A 26164-nucleotide genomic window follows, 5' to 3' on the forward strand; every position below is an offset into this window, starting at 1 on the left:
TACTTGATTCATATGAGGTGATACAATTACAGTATTACCATAATAAAAGGGTGTATAAAAGGGCCAGGTTCTACTAAACAGCACAGCATTAAAAAATACTCTTAAGTTTTCTTCTTCCTTGTCTCCACTTAAAAAACTATTTTTCATCCCAACACTCATTATGTACACAGAATTAAAGTTACTAATGCACGTTTATCATAACTTACATGAAATTTGAGGCAGTTCTTATGGAGGCAATAGAAGTGGGAAGAGTTACTGAATTTCTTACCAACATACCAACATATCATATCTTTCCTTCATTTTCTTTGCTTTTACAGTCCATTTGGCAACTAATAAAAACAAATGAGCCTTAACTAAATGTAAATGAATTAAATAATTTAATGACCAAAAGATTATAAAGTGTCACACATGGCAATGTTCTGGTTAGTTTCATACACTGCATCAGGACCGCTGAAGTAGGACAACTGGAGGACAAACAAGCTGAAATGCCACAAATACACATTAAATGAAATGACACAAATCATCCACACTTACCCCACAATAATAGCAAATCAAATTACTGAACTATCAGATGCAATATTAATGCAATGGACTGATAGAATATCATAATTTGTGCTGGAAATATGAACTTGCATGATGAGGACTCTCGATAGTTTACGACAATACTCTTTACTGGATTCACAAGCCCCCCTCATACTCGTGCACCTTAGTTTGAGTGGCAGCCTCTTCTTGTGGGCTGCCTTTGGGCAAGTGCTAGCACTCTGGGCAGTTAGGTTTAGAAGAAGAATCTGGCAGCAGCACAGCATGTTCCTCTCCTTCTACTGCTACTTCACCTTCCACTTCTTCCACAGGCTTTGCACTACCATTTGGAGGACTGCGGGCAGGTGTGTTGCCTGTTGACCTGCGACGTTCTGCTTCTGCTATGTATTGCTGCAGCAGGCTTTTATCGGTCTGTCAGATGAAAAAATTAAATCTTCACTAAAAACTGATAAATCATGAGAATTATATTAAGTAAGGGGAAAAAAACAGCTGTATGTAATGTAGATTTGTTAAATATTATATCAAACATTACAGCTAATAGCAAAAATGCAGGAATTTTGCTCAGAGTCATTTCACATAATTTCAACCTAAACTTTCCTCATTGTTACAGACAGTAAACAGAATATCATCTATTCCTACATCACTGCAGTTTAAACAGAGTGCAGCAACCAGAAAAGAAATATTTATTTCTGGCCAAGAGAGATGGCACAGTGATGAGCAAAATGGACTTTCATTTGGGAGGAGCAATGTTTAATTCGTATCCAACCATTCAAGTTTCTGTTTCCCAGTTTCTGAAACCATTTCAATTGTAGGCCCTTCAATAAATCTGTGACCATATTTTCTCTCGGCTTATCCCAGTCTGAGAATGGGCTATAACTCAATGTATAGTTGACAGGGTCAAACAATGGAAAATCCAGGATAGAATATAGCAATATTATGAGAAAGAAAGTTGCTACTCACCATATAGCGGAGATGCTGAGTTGCACTCACACTACATCCCCATACCCCCATCTTTCAACCATTCCAGTATGCAGCAATTGCTGTTTAGTGTCATAGGAGAAATTGAACTATAGCTAGTAAATAATGAAAAATTATTCTGAATTAAGGAAAAATAATACAATTAAGATGATAGAGAAAAGAAGGAAAGGTAAGTTTAAAGTCTTTCAAGATAATTAGAGAAATTATTCAAGTGAAGAAGGCTGAGTTATACTATCTGCTTTGCCCTATCATATGGGCGATTGTCCATTTCACCTGCTGTGATTCAGGAAAATCAAGTGAAATTTAAATAAAAATTATGGAGCAGAGTCTCAAATCTGAGATCAATATCCTGATCACTGTGCCCTACTCCTTGGTAATTCACAGTGATACTTTTGCTAAATTAAGTAAGTAAATCAAACATTATGCCAGACATACAAAGAAGCTGGAAATTGCATGCATAAATTTTCTGACCTTCGTGGGTAATTTCAAAAGGTTAAAGGTCATACACAAAATACTTAAATGAAGACAAAGAGACTTTCACAAGTTTAGTATATGCAAGCACCATTAATTGGCAACATGTGTCATTCACCTCATGCATGACAGTTTGTTACAATGAGAACATGCAAGTTGATTTGTTAAGCTTACATATTTCAGTCGCTCATCTAGAAAATGCTAGTTTTTTTCCACAAATATTTTTTCTCCACATTTAGATTAAATTTAGGTCAAAATTCATATTTTACTAATCTTCCCCTCACACATGACAATATGCCGAAAGATGGTGCAGTAATTAATGTACCGACTTTACACTCGTGAGGACTGCAATTCAAATCTCTGTCCAACCATCCATATTTAGTTTCTTTCACTATTTTTCCCTCAATCACTCAAGGTAAATTATTGCGTGGATCCTTTCAAATGGATGCTTCCATTTACCCTTTTTTATTTTTGTTGACATTCATATTATTAGTCTATCTGTTCCATTAATGAAATTTGCGACAACATTATAATTGTGTCAAAGTTTTTAGTTCTTTCCCCAGAACTTTAATTCCTCTTCCAAATTTCTCCTTGCTTTCATTTGTTTCTTGCTCAGTATACAGACTGAGTAACATCAAGGATTGTCTACAACACTATCTTTCTCTTCCTAAGTACTGCTTCCCTCTGATGTCCTTCACAGCTGCAATGTGTTTTCTGTACAAGTTGTATGTAATTTTTTGCACTCTGTATTTTATCTCTGCTATCTTGAAAATTTATCAAAAGTTTGCTCTAAATTTAGAAGAGTTATAAATGAAGGTTTGCCTTTCTTCAATCTAGGTGTCAGTACTGCCTCATGTGTTCTCTCATTTATCTGGAGCCAGACTCATCTTCCCTGAGGGTTGGCTTTTACCATTTTTTCCATTCTTCTGCAAATAATGTTTGTCAGTATTTTGCAACTATGATTTACTAAACTGATGGTCTGTAAGAGTGACACCTGTCAGCACCTGTCTTTCTTGGATTTGGGATTATTATACTCAGAGTTTTTTTTTTTTTTTTTTTTTTTTTGGGCGCACAACTTCAATGGTCATTAGCGCCCTGACTACTCGAAGAATGCACCGCGAGGCACAAGTTGACAACAACAACTAAAAGGGAAAACACGATAAAAGACAGACTGACAGGCATAGGATTAAAAAACATCATCATCAAATGTCCTTAGCGAGGTTTGTCAAATTGATAAAACGAAGAACACGAGCAGCTGCTCGTGGGTCATCCGCTAAAATGGCATCGAAAGTATTTGGCAGGTTAAGATCGAGGCGCAGTGTGTTAATATCTGGACAGGACATTAAAATGTGTCTAACCGTCAGCAAGTGCCCACATGGGCAGAACGGCGCCGGCGCAGCCGTCAGCAGATGGCGATGGCTGAACCGGCAGTGTCCAATTCTTAACCGGGCTAAAACGACCTCCTCCCGCCGAGAAGGGCGTGAGGAGGACGTCCAAGCCACGGGAAGAGGTTTTAAGGCCCGAAGCTTGTTGTCGGTAAGTGCAGCCCAATCGGCATGCCACAGCGATACGATGCGCCGACAAATGACCCTGCTAAAAACGGACGAAGGGACACAAAAAGAAGCTGTCCGAGGCTGGAGGACCACAGCCTTGGCCGCGGCATCTGCAGCTTCATTCCCAGGGAGACCGACATGGCCAGGAACCCACATAAAGCTAACCGGAGAACCGACGTCCACCAGCTGCTGAAGAGAGCGTTGGATCCGGTGTACGAAAGGGTGAACCGGGTACGGATCACTGAGGCTCTGGATGGCGCTCAGGGAATCTGAGCAGATGACATAAGCAGAATGTCGGTGGCGGCAGATGTAAAGAACAGCCTGGTAGAGGACAAAGAGCTCAGCTGTGAAGACTGAACAATGGCCATGGAGCCGGTATTTGAAACTTTGTGCCCCGACAATAAAGGAACACCCGACCCCGTCATTGGTCTTAGAGCCATCTGTATAAATGAAAGTCATGTTGATGAACTTTGAACGAAGTGCCAAAAAACGGGAGTGGTAGACCGAACCGGGGGTGACCTCTTTTGGGAGCGAGCTGAGGTCAAGGTGAACGCGGACCTGAGCCTGGAGCCAAGGTGGCGTGCGGCTCTCGCCCACTCGAAAGGTTGCAGGGAGTGAAAAATGAAGGTGTTGAAGGAGGCGACGAAAGCGAACTCCAGGGGGTAGCAGGGCAGAGACATACAACCCGTATTGACGGTCAAGAGAGTCGTCAAAAAAGGAACGATAAGACGGATGGTCGGGCATTGACAGTAGCCGACAGGCATACCGACAAAGCAGTATATCGCGCCGGTAGGTGAGTGGCAATTCGCCAGCGTCAGCATGAAGACTCTCTACGGGACTGGTATAAAATGCTCCGATCGCAAGTCGTAAACCCCGATGTTGTATGGAGTTGAGGCGGCGTAAGATGGATGGCCGTGCAGAGGAGTATACGAAGCTCCCATAATCCAGCTTGGAGCGGACGATCGACCGATATAGACGAAGTAGGACGGTTCGATCCGCTCCCCACGACATACCACTGAGAACACGGAGGACATTTAAAGAACGGGTACAACGGGCGGCCAAATATGACACATGTGGAGACCAGCTAAGTTTCCTGTCAAAGGTAAGGCCTAAAAATTTGGTTGTCTCCACGATTGGGAGAGCAACGGGACCGAGTCGTAAGGACGATGGGAGAAACTCTTTGTAGCGCCAGAAGTTAATACAGACCGTCTTCTCGGCAGAAAAACGGAAGCCATTGGTGACACTCCAGGAGTAAAGACGGTCAAGAGAACGCTGAAGACAGCGCTCCAGGACACGTGAACACTGCGCGCTGCAATAGATGGTAAAATCGTCCACAAAAAGGGAGCCTGATACATCAGCTGGGAGGCAATCCATTATTGGATTGATCGCGATGGCGAAGAGAGCGACGCTCAAAACTGAGCCCTGTGGCACCCCATTCTCCTGGCGAAAGGTGTCGGATAGGACAGAACCCACACGTACCCTGAACTGTCGATCCATTAAAAAGGAACGAATAAAAAGAGGGAGGCGACCGCGAAGGCCCCATGTATGCATGGTGCGGAGAATGCCCGCCCTCCAACAGGTGTCGTAAGCCTTCTCCAAATCGAAGAACACAGCCGCGGTCGGGCGCTTCCGCAAGAAGTTATTCATAATGAAGGTCGACAAGGTAACCAGATGGTCAACAGCAGAGCGGTGCCTACGAAATCCACATTGTACATTGGTAAGTAGGCGTCGAGACTCGAGCAGCCAAACCAATCGAGAGTTAACCATTCGCTCCATCACTTTACAGACACAGCTGGTAAGCGAGATAGGTCGATAACTGGAAGGCAAGTTCTTGTCCTTCCCCGGCTTAGGAATCGGGACAACAATAGACTCGCGCCAGCATGCGGGAACATGTCCCTCAATCCAGATGCGATTGTATGTACGAAGAAGAAAACCTTTACCCGCAGGAGAAAGGTTCTTCAGCATCTGAATATGAATAGAATCAGGCCCTGGAGCGGAGGACCGTGATCGGCCAAGTGCGGTTTCGAGTTCCCGCATGGTGAATGGGGCATTATAACTTTCACAATTCGAGGAGCGGAAGTCAGGTGGCCTAGCCTCCTCTGCCTGTTTGCGGGGGAGGAAGGCAGGGTGGTAATGAGCGGAGCTCGAAACCTCTGCGAAAAAGCGGCCAAAGGCATTGGAGACAGCCTCAGGGGCCACAAGGACTTCATTCGCGACCTTCAAGCCAGAAACTGGGGAGTGGACCTTAGTGCCAGATAGCCGGCGCAGGCTACCCCAGACAACAGAAGAAGGAGTAAAACTGTTGAAGGTGCTTGTGAAAGCAGCCCAGCTGGCTTTCTTGCTTTCTTTAATAATACGACGACACTGAGCACGTAATCGTTTATAATTAATACAATTCGCCACTGTAGGGTGGCGTGTAAAGGTGCGTAAAGCACGTCGACGAGCACGTAAAGCGTCTCTACATGCTGCGGTCCACCAGAGGACCGGTACGCGACGTGGAGAAGAAGTAGGGTGAGGGATGGAATATTCAGCAGCAGCGAGAATGACTTCCGTGAGGTGTGCGACCTGACGATCGCAGCTTGTGAAGGTTTGATCCTGAAAGGTCGCCCTGGAAGAGAAGAGCCCCCAGTCTGCCTTGGAGATGGTCCAACTAGAGGAGCACGGAGAGGGAGTATGCTGCAGTATGATGGATAATACACGGGAAGTGGTCGCTCGAATATGTATCAGCAAGTGCATACCACTCAAACCGGCGTGCAAGTTGGGGAGTACATATAGAGAGGTCTAAATGGGAATAGGTGTGAGATGTGTCCGAAAGAAAAGTAGGGGCGCCAGTATTGAGGCAGACAAGATTGAGCTGGTTGAAAAGGTCTGCTAACAAGGAGTCCCTTGGGCAGGATGCTGGAGAGCCCCAAAGGGGATGGTGGACATTGAAGTCTCCAGTTAACAAAAATGGTGCAGGTAGCTGAGAAATAAGTTGCATCATGTCTGCCCTGGTAACGGCAGATGACGATGGAGTGTAAATGGTACAAAAGGAAAACGTAAAAGTGGGGAGAGTAATGCGGATGGCAACTGCCTGCAGGCCGTGTGCAACGTGATGGGATCGTAGTAAATATCATCCCGGACCAGCAACATAACCCCTCCATGAGCTGGGATACCTACCACAGGGGGTAGGTCAAAATGCACAGAGGTGTAGTGTGCCAAGGCAATTTGATCGCATGGGCGTAGCTTCGTTTCCTGGAGGGCTACGACGAGCGGACGATGCAAGCGGAGCAGCAACTTCAAGTCCTCTCGGTTGGAGTGAATGCTGCAAATATTCCAGTGAATAAGTGCCATCGTAAGAAAAGGAAGATGAGAGAAGGGGTCACCTCGAAGGCCGCTTAGGGCCTGGCTTCGAGCGAACACTGCCGCCGCTATCAGTAGGCGGACAGTCATCGTCCATGGGGTCTATAGGGTCATCGGCCATCTCGGGAGGATGGCCGGGAGGGGGAGCTTCCTCCGCCGGTGAACGGCCAGATGTACGGCTACCAGCGGTGCGGCCAGGCGAAACGGATGACGGCCTGGGGCGGCAACCGCTGGGTGGCGCAGGAGAAGAAATGCGCCATGGCGGAGAAGGAGAACTGTGCTTCCTATGCGCCGTTTTGGAAGGACGTTTGGTGGAAGTACCGGTCGAAGGCTGGGAGGTCGAGGGACGGAGGAAGTCTGCACGGGATGGTTCCTTCTTGAAGGCCCATGCATCTGACTTCGGGGTCTTCGACTTAGCAGAAGCTGAGGAAGGGGCTGGTGTCTGTGGGGTGATGGGAGGAAGAGGAGACGTCGACCGCGCAATCTTAGCACTGGCCGAACGGACGACCGTGGTGCTGAAGGTCAGATCGCATGTCTGGGTTGCTACCTCCCGGGTAGTCCGAGGAGAGGTGAGAACAGTGCTGTATTTCCCCGCTGGGAGCAGCGTGGGCTTCCTACTAGCCAATAGCTTGCGAGCAGCCGAGGTGGACACTTTCTCTTTGACCCGAATTTCTTGGATACAACGTTCTTCCTTATAGACAGGACAGTCGCGGGAGGATGCAGCATGGTCACCCTGACAGTTCACACAACGAGGAGACGGAGGTGGACAGTCACCCTCATGGGCATCCCTGCCACAAGTGACACATTTAGCCGCATTGGAACAAGACTGTCGAGTGTGATTAAAACGCTGACACTGGTAGCAGCGCGTAGGTGTCGGGACATAGGGGCGAACAGAAATAACCTCGTAGCCCGCCTTGATGCGCGATGGCAGCTTAACACTATCGAAGGTCAAGAAAAGCGTCCGGGTCGGTACAAGGTCATTGTTGACCTTTTTCATGACCCGATGGACAGCCGTCACGCCCTGCTCAGCGAGGAAAGATTGAAGCTCCTCGTCAGTCAATCCGTCGAGGGAGCTAGTATAGACTACACCACGAGACGAATTCAAAGTTCGGTGGGCCTCCACCCGGACAGGGAACGTGTACAGGAGGGTGGCCCGAAGCAGTTTTTGAGCCTGAAAGCCACTCTCAGTTTCTAGTAATAAGGTGCCGTTACGCAACCTGGTACAAGATTTGACAGATCCGGCTATGGCATCTACGCCCTTCTGAATAACGAAAGGGTTGACAGAGGAAAAATCCTTTCCGTCCTCAGATCGAGAAACTACGAGGAACTGTGGGGCAGGCGGTAGTACTTTTGTCACTGTTGGCTGGTCACGTTTCCGTTTTTGGGTCGAAGTCGAGAGAGATGGAGTAGAATCCATTGCGGAGGAATCCCCCATGATTGCCAGCGTCTCCGATGGCGCGCTCCTTCCTTGTGGGGACCCTCTCAGAGGGCACTCCCGCCTTAGGTGAATGTTTACACCTCAGGTCACACCTCCCGAGAAACAGACGGAGGGACCAATCGGCATGGTCAGAAGGTATCAGCTCAGGCAATCACCCCTCCCCGAGCCTGGCCTTTACCAGGGGGTACGCGCGTGCCTTACATGTCTACCCAGGGCGGGGACTTACGCGTTACCCCGTCACCGGCTACGCGTGCGAACGCGTGGGTCGGCCTTCAGGCACGCACAGGGAGGAAGGAAGAAGAGGAAAAAGAAGAGAGAGAGGGAGAAAGAGGACAGACTGTCTCAAACGCCGAGGTGGAGACCAGAGAAGGCAAGGAGAAGAAGGCAATGAGAAAGCAAGGAGAAGAAGGCAATGAGAAGGCAAGGAGAAAAAGGCAATGAGAAGGCAAGGAGAAAAAGGCAATGAGAAGGCAAGGAGAAGTCAAGGGAAAGAGTAAGGAAGACAGTGAGGTGGAGAAGAGCAAAGAAAGGAACCAACAAAAGGAAGGAAGAAACGAGAAGTGAAAAACCAAAAAGACCACGATTATAGGTCGTGGAACCGTCCGTCTCCGGACATACTCAGAGTATTTTGTCTGGCACACCATTTTTATTGTGGTTGACTCTCCAAAACATTTAAATAGTTCTAAGTTACAGTTACAGTTACAATCTCGGAATGGGTGTGAATGCTTGCCTTTCATATACAGAATTCATCAGATCATGAAAATGCAGCCAGTGCAGCATATAATGACACTGCAGTTATGTTTATGGGAGGAGGATGTGAGGCACAAAACAACTGAAAGGGCTGAAAGCAAAGCTTTAAATTAAAAAATGTAATTTCAGTTATAGATGATGAATCTTGTTACTGCTGCTTGAGCTTGAGCATTACTACAGAGTGTCGCTGCCTGGCCCACATTTTTTGGCATCTGCTATAATGTGACAAGCTTGCACAAGTTTCTTTGCACCTGATACTCCTGGAACCAAGCAATATATCACTGCCATTATGGGTGGGAGATCCTAACTACATCACATTGTTGATTGCACCTATTTTAAGCAGCATAAAAAAAAAAATACAGATCGTGCAAATTGTCTACAAAATACAGAATTAACTAACAAGTATCAATTATCATCCAACCTACATACATTTGATCCTGCTTATTGTATTTATGCCTTGATCATTCTCTTATAATTTGACTGCCCCCCTTCTCTCTCTCTCTCTCTCTCTCTCTCTCTCTCTCTCTCTCTCTCTCTCTCTCTCAGCATTAATTATTCTTTGGCATTTCAAGGTGTGTCCTATCAACCTATCCTTTCTTTTAGTGAGATTGTGCCACAAGGTCTTTTTTCCAGATTTGACTTTGTACCTTTTCATTAGTTATCCAGTCCAGGTATCTCGCATTCAGTATTCTTAGAAGTAGAATGACTTGTCCCTACTTCATTCCCCCTGCTGGCAATTTCTAACCATTCTTTTAATAATGTCTCATTTTATGTGAGCCCGTTCCTACTGGAGGGTAATCATACAGCTACATTCTTGGAAAATATATGTATGAAATAACTGGAGTATATGTATTACTAAGTGTGTACCACCAACTGCTTAGTGCAACTTCCACTGGCAATTCCAACCAAAATGTGACTGTCACATGACTAGCAATCTGGAGTGGGGCAGGAAAGGGGGAGGAATAGCAGGATACTGGTGGGGGGAGAGAAGAGGACTGTCTGGCAGAGTGTGCAGGGACTCAATATTGCAAGGTGCAGTGTCGGGAAGTGGTGTGTGAGGGGAAAAGATAGGGACCAGAAAACGAGAGGAGCAAGAACAGGAAAGAAATGGCAGGTACATTGCAGAGGGTAGCATACAAAGAGGGTTAGGAAATGTGAAAATGGAGGAGGTGATAGGATGAGGGGTGGAAACTGTTGGTTAGAGGGTGTGGGGATAGTAGGTTACCATAACCTGAGGCCAAAATTATTTCGGGTGTGGAAAATATGTTGTAAGGATAATTCCCATATGGACAGTTCAGGAAAGCTGGTGGCTGAGGGGAGGGTCCAGATGGCCCGGGTTGTGAAGCAGCCACTGAAATCAAGCACTTATGTTCGGCTGCATGTTGTGCCACATGGTAGTCCACTTTGCTCTTGGCAACAGTTTGGTGGTGGCCTTTTATCCCGGTGAACCACTGGTTGGTGCTCATACCAACACAAAAAACCATTTAATGATTGCTGCGGACCTGATATACAACATGGCTGCTTTCACGGGTGGCTTGGACTTCGGTGGAGTAAGCTAAGTGTAAGACAAGACTAGAGGAGGAACTGCTGGGTGGGTGGATTGGGCAAGAGCAAAGTAGATCATCCTGTGGAACAACATGCAGCTGGAGGGTAACATTCCTGATTTCAATGGCTGCTTCACAGCCCAAGCCATCTGGACCAGTCCCAAAATTATCCTGGCCTCAACATACGTTAACCTAATGTCCCCACACCCTTCACCCAAGAGTTTCTGCCCCCTCACCTTATCACCACCTTCCTTTTCACATTTGCCTCACTCTTTTTGTGTGCCTCCTTCTGACTATGTATGTGCTCATCCTTTTCCCTTCCCTGCTTCACTCCTTTTCCACTCCCTGTCTGCCCCCACACCACCTACCTCCTGTCACTAGACCTGGCAGACTCTACTCCTGCAAGCCCTGCCAGACAGCTTGGCTGAAAGCTATAATGTGTAACAGTCTTTTCATTGTGCCTTCCTGCAACTCGGTGTGTCATCTTTACAGTGAAGAGTAATCTATAGTTTTCCTAGTTGCTTTTGTTAGTTAAGTTTCTCATTTGTCAAAAAAGAACATGTTGTAATTTCTCTGTCTGGTAGTAAAAGTTGTGTTTTGTTCATTAAAGTTGCAGTTATTTGTGACACACTATGCTTAAAGGCCTACATTTCATCCAACTTCTTCCAGTGAATAGATTCTGCCATGAAATTCCATTCTGGAATGACTGCACAATATCAATACATGGCAGATTATGGAATATTAAGTGGAATCATAACATTTGCCAATTAAAAATCTGCTTACATTTGAGAACAGGTGGCATTCAGAGGTGGCAAAATACACTGCATATGGTGGAGACTTCGACAATTGCTACTGCAAATCCTACTGTGTTCTCATTGTCAATACACATTTATGAGCAGGTGCAGTGTCATGAGGAAAGACTTTTTTTCCCCTACCGATCTACATTTACACCTAAATGTACATACATACTCTGCAGGCCGCTGTAGAAAGCATCGTGGGGGTACTTTGTGCCATTGTTACTCATTGTCTTTCTTGTTCCACATTCAAATAGTGTGATGGGAAAACGATCGTATGTGTCTGTACAGGCTATAATCGTTCTGGTCTGTCCACAAGATGTACATTGTGGTCAGTTCAAATGTCTTGCAGTCTTTCACAAATCTGGTTCTCTCATTGTCTGCAGCACCATTTGATGGACAGATCATTGTCTTCTCTCTAAAGATAAATATTTATGTTCATGGAGCATTTTTGTAGCATTCTAGTACTGACTGAACTGACTGGTAACAAATCAAACAGTAGGTCACTAAATTGCTTTGAGGTCTTCCTTTACAAGCTGCTGCTCATTTCTTCATCCATACTTTCACGTTTTACTCTGTTAGGTAACAAATAAGATGAGTGCCTCATAAGATGCAGGGAACAATGATCTTAACCTTTTCAGTAGATGAAACTGACTTCTTTGCATTTGTAAGGTATGCAGCCATCCAGACTTGGCATGTAGTAAGTCCTCAGAAACATCCTTATCACTTAATACTTTATTTATGATGCATTTCGAGTAATCATCATCAGATAACTGCAACCAAATTTACACAAAAGATGAATCAGAAAAGCCCATATACAAATATTAAAAGACCAATGGGCCATCAGGAACAAAGTACACAATGAGCACAAGTACTTACAATATGCTTAGGAAGTGAAGTCAAATGGATTTATAATCATTATGACTGATGAGTCGTATGTGGATTTCATATTCTTAATTGACAAAAATATCAAACTGTCACACAAAAGACATCATTGTCCTCTCCCATGCAGAGAGGCATTAACAAACAACAGATAATTCATTATGCTGAAGCTATCTATACATTTTACATGCTTTGATTGTAAAGAAAATTCTCTAATAAATTATACAACACTCAATGTAATGTTGTCATTGAGCTTCATTGCAAAATGTGTCACAGAACCAGTCACCAATTAAGGTCTCTTTAAGCTCATATAACCTTGTGGCTTTCATGACAGTCAGGATTCAAAGCAGCCATTGTCCAATCAGCAGCTCTCACACAAGGGTAAATTCTTAACAGCACATCCGTGATAACAGGCATACATTAATGAATCACATGCAGGTTATAGCATTCAACACCTTTCTCACCATTGGCAACGATGTGTAGAAGACATGTTGAATCATCCTGATGCCTACTGACGGTTTGTAATGTACTTGAATCCAGTCTGCACATGATAAAATTCCTCTTAGTAATTGCAACTGATAAGTAATAAATATCAGATTTATTCACAAAATATTCATCCTTCATTTGCTGTAAGTACATTTATTCATTTTGAGGTCTAACTAATTTCTTTCAGAGCAGTGTCACTGATCATGCAAAAACTTGTTCTTGTTGGTCCAAACACTGCTGGAAACACTTTTGCAGCACAATATTTTGGAACAGTGTAATGTAACGTTGCTTTACAGATACTGTTTTATCTTGACTCACAAATCTGTTTTAGTACTTTTTCAGCTAATGTAATTGCCAAAATACTTATATGATATCAAATTGGAGAGTGGGGACTTCACAGTAAAGCTGTATGCAATTACAAAATCCTGCATCAGAGGCGGATAATGATTACTAATGGAGCTGCCAAGTTGACTGCTGCCCATTGGTCTGATCATTTGCACTGTTAAAGATCACTAAGATAATGATAAAACTTTTGGTAGAACTTCTTTGTAATGATTTTGTCTTGGAAGGTATGCACTCACAAGAGCAAAAGAAAGTGATCTTCATCATCTGTAATTTGTAATTCGATAGATAAAAAATCTAATCACCATGTGGCAGCAGGAAAAACACACATATAAAGGTACTGAAATCTGCAAGAGCCAGTGGCTCCTCCTCCTGGCACAAGGGTTGAAGAAGAAGGAAGGGGGTTAAAGGAAGAGGGCTGGTGAGATGTAGGTAATGGGGAGAGTTCAATAAAGTCTCCCAGAACCCCAGGTCAGTGGAGATTTACTGCACGGGATGAGAAGGAAAGACTGATCTTTGGAGACTGCACTGCATGAGATTTGCGTTGTCATTTTTGTTGATATATTGAACCATGTGACTACTGTTCTTTCTGATATATGAGCTCATTGATAAATCAGCCATGTGGCCATCATTCATTGATTATTTTTGTTGATGTATGGTCTACACTTTAATGAAGACTAATTGTCATTTTGCTAAGGTGTGTAATAAACCCACAGTTATTCACCAGTGATTATAGTATTCAGTAAGTTGTGGTTACTATTTACATTGTTCTGCATGTCGTAGTGTTTTCTAGGTGGTGTTTCTTCTGTTCCATCTCTTGCAGCTTCAGCATAAATTTCATGTTTTCTCCTCTCAATCACAAATCCTCACTCAAAACTGGTTGTATAAATCAGTGCTAATAACCGTTTGGTTTGTGATCTTTCTAAATTGTTGCTTCAATTGTCCTACATAGCCACAAAGTACAATAGTGACAGTCATCATCTTTGGATGACCTGCTGGATGTAATTTGCTGTCCACTATCGCAAAATCATTTTTTAAGTGGTTACCACTCCTTCACGCCCATTATTTAATTTCCAAGACTCAAAGACTATCAAGTATAATTTACACTTCGATATTTCCAAGCGTCTTATTTCATGGTAGTTAAAATTAATTATTATTATTATATAAAATTGTTATTATATATAAAAATCATTACATTCCATCATTCATTAACCAAATGTTAATGTCTTTAACACTGAAAATAATCAATTTTTGGCAATATAATTTAATGGATAGACCAAAGAATTTACTCACCAAGTGGCAGCACGACAAAACACATGAAAAAAGGTTAAAGGTATGCAAGCTATCAAAGGCAGAAGGGTTGAAGGGGAAGGAAGAGTGGTGAAGGAAAAGGACTGGTGAAGTTTAGAAAAAGGAGTAGAGTTCAAGAAAGTCACCCAGGACTCTGGGTCACGGGAGACTTGCTGGACAGGATGAGAAGGGAAGACTCTTTCCCTCTCATCCTGTCAGGTTAAGTTTTCCCTGACCTGGGGTCCAGAGTGACTTTTCTGAACTCTACTATTTTTCCTAAACATCTCCAGTCCTTTTCCTTCACCCCTCTTCCTTTCCCTTCAACTCATCTGCCAAAAGCTTGTATACCAATAACCTTTTTTCATGAGTGTTTTCTCCTGCTGTTGCTTGGCAAGTAGATTTTATCGATCCATATGTTATTGTCTGGTATTTCTATGTGTGGGAAAAAATTTAAGCCTCCTGTGAATGTCCCCCCCCCCCCCCCCCTGCACCTCTCAACTGATGGATAGCTGCTATGTTCCTTTGTTGAGATGATAAAAATTAAGCTTCAAAATTTCTAGTACATTTCTTTTGGACAGTAGTGATCAATACTCTGTGTCAGATCCACAAGAAGAAAATTAAAAATGGAAGAAGTATTTTTGATATGAACTAATGACAATAACTTGTTTTTACAATGAAAAATAATATTAGGAATTGAAGTAGAACATACTTCAACAAAGAACTGTCTGGGCAGATTAAAATAAGAATCACTGCCTTTCATATATAATAGTCTACTACCAGTACAGGATCCAAGATTTTAGTACCTCCTTTAGTACAAGCTTACCTGTGAGTAATAATTAGATACAGGAGAGTCCATTGGTCCCTGGCTTTTGTCATCTTCATCCAGAGAGTGAAGCAGCTTTGAACAGAAAATATGTCACTAATTGGAGCATCACAAGACTTGAATGAAACAAAACATCTTTTAGAGATCAAAATTGAAATAAAATATGCCATATATAAAAATATTTTATCATTTGAAGTATGATACCTCAAACAAATCAAGAAACTACTTGCACTTCTAAGGAAGTAGCCATTGTGGTGACTGCTTTTTTAACTTTAACAAGATAATTACGCTCTGATACTGTTAATCAAGAACACCAAAGGGCAAAAATGGTGGAGCTCCTGTGGAATCTCATGCTAGATAATATGAAGAAATATTTTGTACATGTGGTGTCTGTTCTTTCAGAGATGTCCAACAGAACAAACACCACATGCATAATTAAAGGTGAGGATGACCAGTTGATAACTTCAGTGCAGATGCACACCAAGCTCAAACTATTACAGGAATCTGCAAAATGCCGTGAGTAATGAGGGTAATGGACAAGGGGCACTACATCAATAGTGTGGATAAGTTGAGAATCTGGGTCTGATGAGAGGCATGCTACAGTAATCCATGCAGTTGTGATGACCACTGTGTCTGGATGGCACAATGATCTGCACATCTGCCTAATAAGCAGAAGAGTGGGGTTTGAATTCTGATCTGGAGAGAAATTTTCAACTTTCCCTTTTCATTTAAATCAATGGCCAATAGGGGCTAATGCCATTATTCCTTTGTATTTTGAGAAATATTTTTAGTCAAATAAGTGTGGGCTCTTAAATGGGATGTAAAGGTGACCATTAATTGAATGTATTGTGCACATAAACAAATTTCCAGCATTAGTCTCTTTTCATTTGCGCCAGGCCTTTTGTAACACAAAAACACATTTGTATTAAGAAATGACAACATGCACCCCATGGACTGCTATTGACTGATACCTGGACCGTTTTAGGATTGCTAAAAACAAATTAAATTATAGAAACACAGTCACAAATTACATTAAAGTTTTTTAGCACTTTCAGCCTCAACAAGAACTGTGTCAATATGTTAACTTCATTATTAAGAGTACCTCTCCCTGATGTCCAACCACACACTCTTATTGAACTACTTTATCTCAAGTTAATAATCCATAAATTTCATAACAATATTTATTCTCTTGCTAAGGAGCAAAAAACATTCCAAAACATGATATGAACTCACATGCATGGATCTGATATGAAATACAGGTCTTATGCCATTTGGCTATAGTTCCAGCAAACTAGGGCATTTCTGCTCAAGTACATCTCCAATGGCTCGACTCACTAGTTATTCCATTTCTCAGAAACTATTATGCTGCATGCCTGATAAATGGATATAACATATCCACAATTTTAAGGGTTCTAATTACTCTACTTGGATTGAAATCAATTCTCCATTATGAACTTTCACCTTCATTTTGCAAAAACGCAGGCATAGTGACTTTCAGAGCAGTTTTTTCAACTGGCCTCAGGCAGTACTTCGATGTTCATTGAAATCAGAGGAGCAAAGGGCTTACAAGATGGTGATGCACGTAGATGTAATAGTAAGTTGCTTCATAAATCATGAGTATTTAGCTTCTATAAAATATATATTATGTGACAAAGTCATATCAGGTGGTGTTAGAGTATGTTCAGAGGTGCATAGGTGATATAATTCACTCTGCTTTGCGAAAGTGGACCATGAAAACATACTGTGTGCTTCTGGAACAAAGTGTAACAGTTGTTTAGCTGCAACTGAAATGTGTCATGCAAATTGTGAACTTAATGTATTAGAAATGCAGAAAGAACTGAAAGCCACGTGAGAACATTTTCTGCTGCTGGAAAGCATGATTAAAAGCCCATCTGAACCACCACATGAAGAACTCTGACAGTTTCAGACATACAGTGAACCAAATACGTGTGCAAAATCTATACATATTTCAAAGGCATTTAAGGTTCCTTTAAGAAATTTATTTCAACATCTTATTAAGGGCGGAGAAGAAGAAGTGGATGGAAAAATGGACAAGAATGTTAGAAGAGGACAGTGAAGGGAACAAAAAAGTACTTTACACCATGGTAAGAAATAAGAGGAAGGACAGAAGCGAGTGCCTGAGGATCATGGATAATAATGGAAGAGTTGTGGAGGAAATGCATGAGCTCAAAAAGATTTGGAAAGAGTACTTTGAAGATCTGTTGAATGCCGCCAAGCGGGTAACTAACAGCGATGGAGAGCCTAAGGCAGCAGACGATGATAATAGTGGGGAAATTGATGATCTAACTTGGAATGAAGTGGAAGAAGCCATAAAGAGGATGAAAGGGGGCAAGGCACCAGGTTGGGACGAAGTAACAGTGGATATGATACGAGCAGCAGGAGAAGTAGGAACCCAGTGGCTATACAGAGTGCTGAGGGTGGTGTGGAAGGAGAACAGAATTCCTGAGGATTGGAAGAAAGGAATTATAGTCCCGATCTTCAAGAAAGGGGATAAAAGGAGATGTGAGAACTACAGAGGAATCACCCTGCTATGCCACTGTGGAAAAATCTATGAAAAGATCCTGGAGAAGAGAATAAGAAGCAGTATTGAAAGTAGACTGCAAGAGGAGCAGTATGGTTTCAGACCGGGAAGATCAACAACGGACCTCATATTTGCGGTAAGGCAACTGCAGGAAAGGCACTATGAATACGGGAAGGACTTAATCATGGCCTTTTTAGATATTGAGAAGGCGTATGACAGTATCTGTAGGGACAAGCTCTGGGATGTGCTTAACGCAAAAGGGATAGATGAAGAGATAACACGAAAAGTCAGAAAAATGTATGAGGGAAGTGCGAGTTGTGTGAAAGTGGGGAGGGAATGTACTGCATGGTTCAAGCTGGAAAATGGGCTGCGACAGGGAAGTGCACTTTCGCCTTTATTGTTTATTATTGTTATGGATGAAATCCTACAGCAAGTGTCAGATGCAACTGGAGATCATAAAATGAAAGCAGTGCTTTTTGCCGATGACCTGATGTTATGGGGAAATTGCGAGAAGGAGGTGCAAGAGCAGTTAGATGCATGGGAGGCAACGGCAGCACAATATGGAATGCATTTCTCTGCAAAGAAAAGTGAAATAATTGTCACAACAAGGAAGACGAATAGGCCAAATGTGGATATAACTTGTGGAGGGGAAAAACTACAAGTGGTAGAGAACTTCAAGTACCTGGGAAGCGTGATTGAAAGTAAGGGGGGAAACGCAATGGAAATAAATGAAAGGTGCAGAAAAGCAGGGCAGTTCTACAAATGCATTAGGGGGCTTATTTGGAGCAAGGAGGTGCCACAGAAATCCAAGGGAATTATATACCGAACCTACTTTGTCCCCATATTGGCATACGGAAGTGAGACATGGGTAATGCACAAAAGCGACAAAAGTAGAATACAGGCTAGCGAAATGAAGTTCCAGAGGAGCAGGTTGGGTGTAACAAGACGAGACAGATTGCGAAATGTGTATGTGAGGGAAAGACTAAAGGAGGAACCAGTACAGGACAGGATAGAAAAATCAAGACTGCAGTGGTATGGACACATGAAGAGAATGGATGAGGGAAGAATTCCAAAGAGGATGTTTGATCTGCAACTGGAGGGGAAGAGGCCCAGAGGAAGACCAAGAGATAGATGGGTGAAGGGAGTGAAGGAATGTGTGACGAGAAGAGGAGAGAACTGGACGAAGGTGGAAGAGGGGGAATGGTGGAAAGACAGAACACGATGGAGAGGCTTGTGTTCCCGACAGACCCAGCCAGTGGCTGGAAACTGTCCAAGATGATGATGATGATTATGGGTTCAGAACAAACTCATGAGTTTATCACCACAGATGAAGTGCATCGATCTGAATCTCTAGGAATGAAAAATAAAATGAGCAATAAGTCAGTAAAATCTGTCTGTCACGAGAATGTAAACAAAGTGACACAAAAAATACCAGTATTAGTGCAGTTTTGCTTGCTGACAGCCATGGAAGAGGACTTGTGCACATTCTTCATTACCAGCAAGATTTAAATGTTATAAGCATTGTGAAACCTGGAGCAGGTTTGCAAGAAGTTCTAAAAGACTATAAAATCAGTAGATGTGTGCCACAGAATCAGTGTATTGTAATTTTAGGTGGCTCAAACGACATGTAAAAAATGCAGCAAACAGAATCTTAAGAGATGCACTTTTAGGTGATCAAAAAAGTGATTGTGATTGGTATACCTCACAGGCATGACCTTTCAGAATCTGCTTGTGTAAATAAAGAGATTCAAAAAGTAAATAGCAGTTACAGAAAGATCTGCAAGCCCACTTCAAATGCTTTTTTTCTCCCTGTTGATTATTTAGAAAGAAAGCATTTCACAACACACAGAATGCATCTAAATAAATGGGGCAAATCACAACTCAGCCAGAAAATCAGTGGAAAGTGTTTTTTTTTATGACGGTCAGAAATGTGACAAAATTTCACTGCCAGCTGTAAAGGAGATGTGCAAAATATCTTCCCTACAAATAAATCCTGCTACAGCAGTACTAAAACAAAAAGAATTGGTTATAGTTCAAAGTGTTGAGAAAGAAGTTATAAGAACAGTGGTAGCAGGTAAAACAACACATTTTGGACCAGAGAACAAGAAAACAGCAAGAGTGACAACATATTCAGCTACAGAAACAATTACATCATCAGATATAACAATAAAAATATCCACAAGGACACAACCTGCTAGAGCAAGACAACCACCATCAAGAAGTGTGGATTTTTACTGGCCACAGATGAAGACAGCACCTCCATAATTCATCCCGGAAGTGTTCTTCAGATTACAGTGAAAGGAAGGCAAAGACAAATAAAGGTAAGTGATGATTCATATATTCAGAAACCTCAAGTTTATAACTGTCCATTAGAATGTGCAGTCATTGTGACACAAAATTAATAATCTAGAAAGTATTACTGTCACATCAATTAAGAGAAGTATCTGTAATGTGTTTTAGTGAACATTGGCTAACTGATGAAATGTCAGCAATCACAAGTATACAGGGCTATGTTATGACATCTCGTTTCTGTGCAAAAATATCTATGCATGGAGGAACATGTACATTTGTGAAAGCCAGTATCAGCTATTGCTGCCTAAAATCTCTCAAAAAGTTAGGAAAAGAAGGTGATTTTGAAATTTCTGCTGTAGAACTAATCTCAATAAAAACAAACTCAAACATAAAAATATTCTTTCACCAACTTGACAGTAGTGATGACAGTAGTGTTGACAGTATCAGGGACCTAAACAAAACAGTTATAATATGTGGAGACTTTAACATTGACTTTAACAAAGTTTAAAAGATAGGGATGATCTTATGGCTATTTGTGCAACATACAATCTACTCCCAATTATAAATTAAAAGTGTATCCAGCACCACTATTGATATGATACTGAAACAAGGAAAGCCATGAATATGCACCTAGATACTTCAACACAAGTTTAAGCAACCACTATGCACAGCTTCTTGAAATATTTTCATTGCTGAACTTAATTAAACAAACAGAAACAATAAAACTAGGGAGAACCTTCAGCCATCAATACATTGAACACTTTAGGAATTTACTTAAGAAGGAAACATGGACTGAAATGAACAGATACGAAAACACAGATGAGAAGTTCAACATAATTATTGATATATATACACACATTATTTTAATATGTCATTTCCAGTTAAAAATCAGAAAATCAAGTGTAGTAGGCTGGTTGGCAACAGCCATAAGAAAGTCATGTGCAGAAAAATGAAGATTATATTAGATCTCCTAGTCTTCCATAGTACCCAATGAATTCCTTCAATATTTCAAGAATTATGGAATTATTCTTAAAAAAGTGATCAAAGAAGCTAAAGTAATGGCAAATGACTGTTACGTAAATAACTCCCATAACAAAATGAAAGCTGTATGGAGTATAGTGAAACATCAAACATACAATGTTTCTCCTCAAAATTCCAAAATTAAATTGAATTGTAACTGCAAAGAGATTAATGATCCTAAAGAAATAGCAAATGTGTTCAATACTTATTTTAGCAATATAAGTGAGCATTTAATTGTTGAAATCAAACCTTGCAATACAAAATGCCCAGTATCATCTGTAAATACCAACATAAATCCTACTTCACTGTTTCTCTTTCCAACAACCCAGAAAGAAGGCATGTCAGTTGGGATAGGCTACAACCCTGCCTCACTCCCTTTTCAACTACTGCTTCTCTTTCACGCCACTCTACACTTGTAACTGCCATTTGGTTTCTGTACAAATTGTAAATAGCCATTCATATCCTGTATTTTACCCCCTCCATCCTCAGAATTCCAAAGAGAGTATTCCACTCAACAGTGTCAAAGCTTTCTCTAAGTCTACAAATGCTATAAATGTAGGTTTGCCTTTCCTTAACCTATCTTCTAAGAGAAGCCATAGCATCAATACTGCCTCACATGTTCCTACATATCTCATGAATCCAAACTGATCTTCCCTGAGGTCAGATTCTACCAGTTTTTCATTCTGCTGTAAAGAATTCTTGTTAGTATTTTGCAACCACGACTTATTAAACTTGCTACTTGGCAATATTCACACCTGTCAGCACCTGCTTTCTTTGGAATTTGAACTGTTATATACTTCTTGAAATCTGAGAGTATTTCACCTGTTTCATACATCTTGCTCCCCAGATGGACGCGTTTCGTCATGGTTGGCTCTCCCAAGGCTATCTCTAGTTCTAACAGAATATCATATACCCCCAGCGCCTTGTTTCAACTTAGACCTTTCAGCACTCTCTCAAATTCTTCATGCAGTAACATATCTCCCATCTGATCTTCGTCTACATTTTCTTCCATTTCTATAGTGTTTCCCTGAAGTACAATGCCCTTGGATAGACCCTCTACCCTCTATATACTCCTCCCAGCTCTCAGCTTTCCCTTCTTTGCTTGGGACTGGTTTTCCATCTGAGCTCTTGATACTCATACAGATGGTTCTCTTTTCTCCAAAATATCTCTTTAATTTCCCCTAGTGGTGTATGCTTCTAAATTCTTACACTTGTCCTCTAGCCACCCTCACTTAGCTATTTTGCACTTTCTGTCAATCTCATTTTTTAAATGTTCGTATTCCCTTTCATCTGCTTCATTTACTACATTTTTGTATTTTCTCTTTTCATCAGTAAAATTCAATATCTCTTGTGTTTTCCAAGGATTTCTACTAAGCTTTGTCTTCTTACCTACTTGATACTGTGCTGCCTTCAGTTCTTCATCTCCCAAAGCTACCCATTGTCCTTCTTCTACATTCCTTTCTCCTGTTCTTGTCAATCATTCCCTAATGCTCCCTCTGAAACTCTCAACAACCTCTGGTTCTTTCAGTTTATCCAGGTCCCATCTTCTTAATTTCCTACCTTTTTGCAATCACTTCTGTTTTAATCTACAGTTCATTACCAATAAATTGTGGTCAGAGACCACATTTGGCCCTGGAAATGTTTTACAATTTAAAATCTGGTTTCAAAATCAATCTGAAACCTGTCGGTGTCTCCAAGTCTCTTCCCACATATACAACCTTCTTACATGATTATTAAACCAAGTGTTAGTAATGATTAAATTATGCTCTGTGCAAAATTCTATCAAGTGGCTTCCTCTTTCGTTTCTTTCCCCCATTCCATACTCACCTACTATTTTTCCTTCTCTTCTTTTTCCGACCATCAAATTCCAGTCCCCTAACACTATTAAATTTTTGTCTCCCTTAACTATCTGAATATTTTTTTTTAGCTGATCATATATTTCTTCAATCTCTTCTTCATTTGCGGAGCTAGTTGGCACATAGACTTTTACTACTTTGATGGGTGTGGGCTTTGTTTCTGTTTCGGCTAAAATAAAGTGTTCACTATGCTATTTGTTGTAGCTTATCTGCATTCTCATTTTCTTATTCATTATTAAACCTACTCCTGCATTACCCCTATTTGATTTGATTTTATAACCCTGTATTCACCTGACCATAAATCCTGTTCCTCCTGCCACCAAACTTAGCTAATTCCCTCTACAACCATTTCCCTTTTTAAATTTTCTAACCTGCCTGCCAGATTAAGGGATTTGACATTCCACGCTCCGATCTGTAGAACACCACTTTTCTTTCTCCCAATAATGACATCATCCTGAGTAGTCCCCATGTGGAGATCAGAATGGGGGACTATTTTACGTCTGGAATATTTTACTCGAGATGATGCCGTTATGATCATTTAACCATACAGTAGAGCTGCATGCCCTCGGGAAAAATTATGCCTGTAGTTTATATAAAATTAAGAACTTTTACCGCCATAGTGAAAGTTATTAACTTTATTTAATAAAGGCCAACAAAAGTTCCATGCTATCATACTAGAATTAAGTTATTTCAACCTCACAGTTTATAGATGTCCCATGTCAATAAAATAAAGTATATAACTCATTTCAGCTAAATAATAGGATGTAGAAGTGGGCAAGTTGAAGTAAACCTGCTTTTTACTTACACACTATCACTTTCCTGATGAAGTAAAATACACATTTCATGAAACCTATTTCAGATTAGATCACTGGTGGTACCACTTTTTCCATCATTACATAGGAGAAACAAAGTCACATACCTCCCCCTTGAGTGAGCGGCCTGTGTTGTGAGCTCATCACCCAAAATGGTGCCACCTAGGAATGTTTTTCACTTTTTAAAATTATTTTTCAGTTTTTCTGTTGCTTCTGCTATGAAAGACAAGGTTGGCACCTTACCAATAGTTTTTACCCCAGTTGTTCCTCTGTTGCTCACCACTTTACACTGAAGGTGAGTGATACTCAGTTCTTGTACCTTACTTCATTAAAACTTCCTGACAAATGTGTGTACCAGACTGGGACTCTAACCCTGAGCTTGATCTTTCAGTGGCAGCACTCCAGATGACTGAACTATTCAGCCACAATCACAACCCCACCAATATAGCCAAGGCTGTGGCTAAGTCAGTGCACATATCCTTTCTTCCAGGAGTCTTAGCCCAGCAAGGAATGAGGGACAATGACTGAAGTTCGGAAAGCATTAGGGGGATACTTGAAGAATTAAAGTTGTGAGAGCACGTCATGAGCCTTGCATGGAGGTCTGCATCAGGCACAGCACTGCTTGCAGAAGGCTTCAAGTTTGAGTCCAGTAATGTGCACCTGTGCACGCACACACAAAATTTCTTGTAATCAAATATTCCACCACCGAGTGAAAGATTAATCTGCATCCTTTCTGAAATTCTCAGACATATTTTCATTGATGAACTTTAGTGCATTTTTGTTTAACCAAATATTTGCTACTGAAGTGTGTACCTGGAAAATGGCCCAGGCTACGAATGTCTAGGTGCAGTTCAATCCACTAAAACCTCTACATGTAACTGGATATCAATAACAGAAACAAAATTAATGCCCTTTATTTCTAACTGAGCAACACTGGAATGATCAGTGATATTAGCAATGATGTTTTAAAATGAAACAGTGTATCATAAACATTACTCCTTTATTTTCGAAATATGAGGATGAAATTGCTATGAATAGCTTGTTACCTAAACAGCAGAAGTGTTAGACATGGGTACCATTAAACACAATTACAGAACATGCAATAACTTGAGTGATCTGAAATAGAAAAATAAAATGCAACAAAATGATTACAGATTTTAATAGCAGTGATACATACCTTCTCCACTTCATCATCAAAATGATCTTCAGACTGTCTCTCAGTCTTATCACGTTCCATTAGTGTGGCACGCTTAGCAGCCAAATAAAGTGAGCGCTTCAGGCGCATGTAGAAAACATCTGTAATTGCTCTAACTGTGTAATCTGGTATAAATGAATGGCGCAACATGCTGTCCAGATTCACTGACTGAATAGAACCAATATTCTGTGGATTTTGTGTTGTTGGAGAGTCTGAAACATAATCAGAGAGTATGCAAAAATATAAGAACCAGTGCTCTAACATCTGCTTCTTTACTTTGCCTCTACTGTCACTGATGCAATGAGTGAATGCAGTTCCATCAAAGCTATTAAATTTGAATATTTACGTAAAGTTGGCCAACTTTAATGCAAAAAAGGATGGCAGTTACAGTACTAACAATAAGATGATGTGTCACAAATCTAAAATGAGTTAGCAAAATCAAATAAACTTCTGTCACAGAAAGTAATAAAGATATTTTATACTAGCGCAATAAATGCTACTCATGCATGTTATAACATTTCATTATCGCTACTTTTTCTGTCGTCGTCGTCGTCGTCGTCGTCGTCGTCTTTAATCTGTCAAGAATCTGCTTATTTTACTTGTCTCCTGGACTCCCTATGCACTTCTTACCCCTCCGTATTTCCCTCCAGTGCTGAACTGACAATTCTTTGGTGTCTCAGAATGTGACCTAATAACTAATCTCCCTCTCCAATTCTATCCAGTACAACCTCATCAGTTAAATGATCTAGTCATCTCAGCATTCTTCTGTATCACCAGATTTCAAAGGCTTCTGTTCTCTTCTTGTGGGAATTTTTTATCATCCAAATTTCACTTCCATACAAGGCTACACTCCATACAAATATTTTTGGAAAAGACATCTGAATGATTATATTCAGTGTTAACAAATTTCTCTTCTTGAGAAATGCTTTTCTTCCCACTGCCAATCTACATTTTATATCCTCTCTACTTCAGCCATAATCAGTTATTTTACTGCCCACACACCAGAGTTCATGTACTACTCTTACTGTCTCATTTCCTAATCTAAATCCCTCAGTATCATCTGATTTAATTTGATTATATGCTACTATCCTGGTTTTACTTCTGTTAATGTTCATCTTATATCCCCATTTCAAGATACTATTCATGCCATTCAACTGATCTTCCAATTCCTTTGCTTGCTCTGACAGAATTCCAATATCATCAAGAAACATCAA

General features: G+C 41.3%; 1 protein-coding gene across 1 annotated transcript in view; it reads right to left on the bottom strand.

Moving 5' to 3' along the window:
* Positions 1-295: 295 nt before the first annotated feature.
* The window catches only part of LOC126181501 (unextended protein), a 534918-nt gene continuing 509049 nt past the window's right edge, over positions 296-26164 (bottom strand). Inside the window, exons 11-13 of the mRNA XM_049924776.1 lie at positions 24933-25162; positions 15234-15308; positions 296-951 (exon numbers count right to left, since the gene is read on the bottom strand). Coding sequence (XP_049780733.1) covers positions 754-951; positions 15234-15308; positions 24933-25162 — 503 coding nt within the window. The 3' untranslated portion in view covers positions 296-753. The remainder of the gene's footprint in view (positions 952-15233; positions 15309-24932; positions 25163-26164) is intronic.

The sequence above is a fragment of the Schistocerca cancellata genome, chromosome 1 (assembly GCF_023864275.1).
Source record: "Schistocerca cancellata isolate TAMUIC-IGC-003103 chromosome 1, iqSchCanc2.1, whole genome shotgun sequence".
Lineage (NCBI taxonomy): Eukaryota > Metazoa > Arthropoda > Insecta > Orthoptera > Acrididae > Schistocerca > Schistocerca cancellata.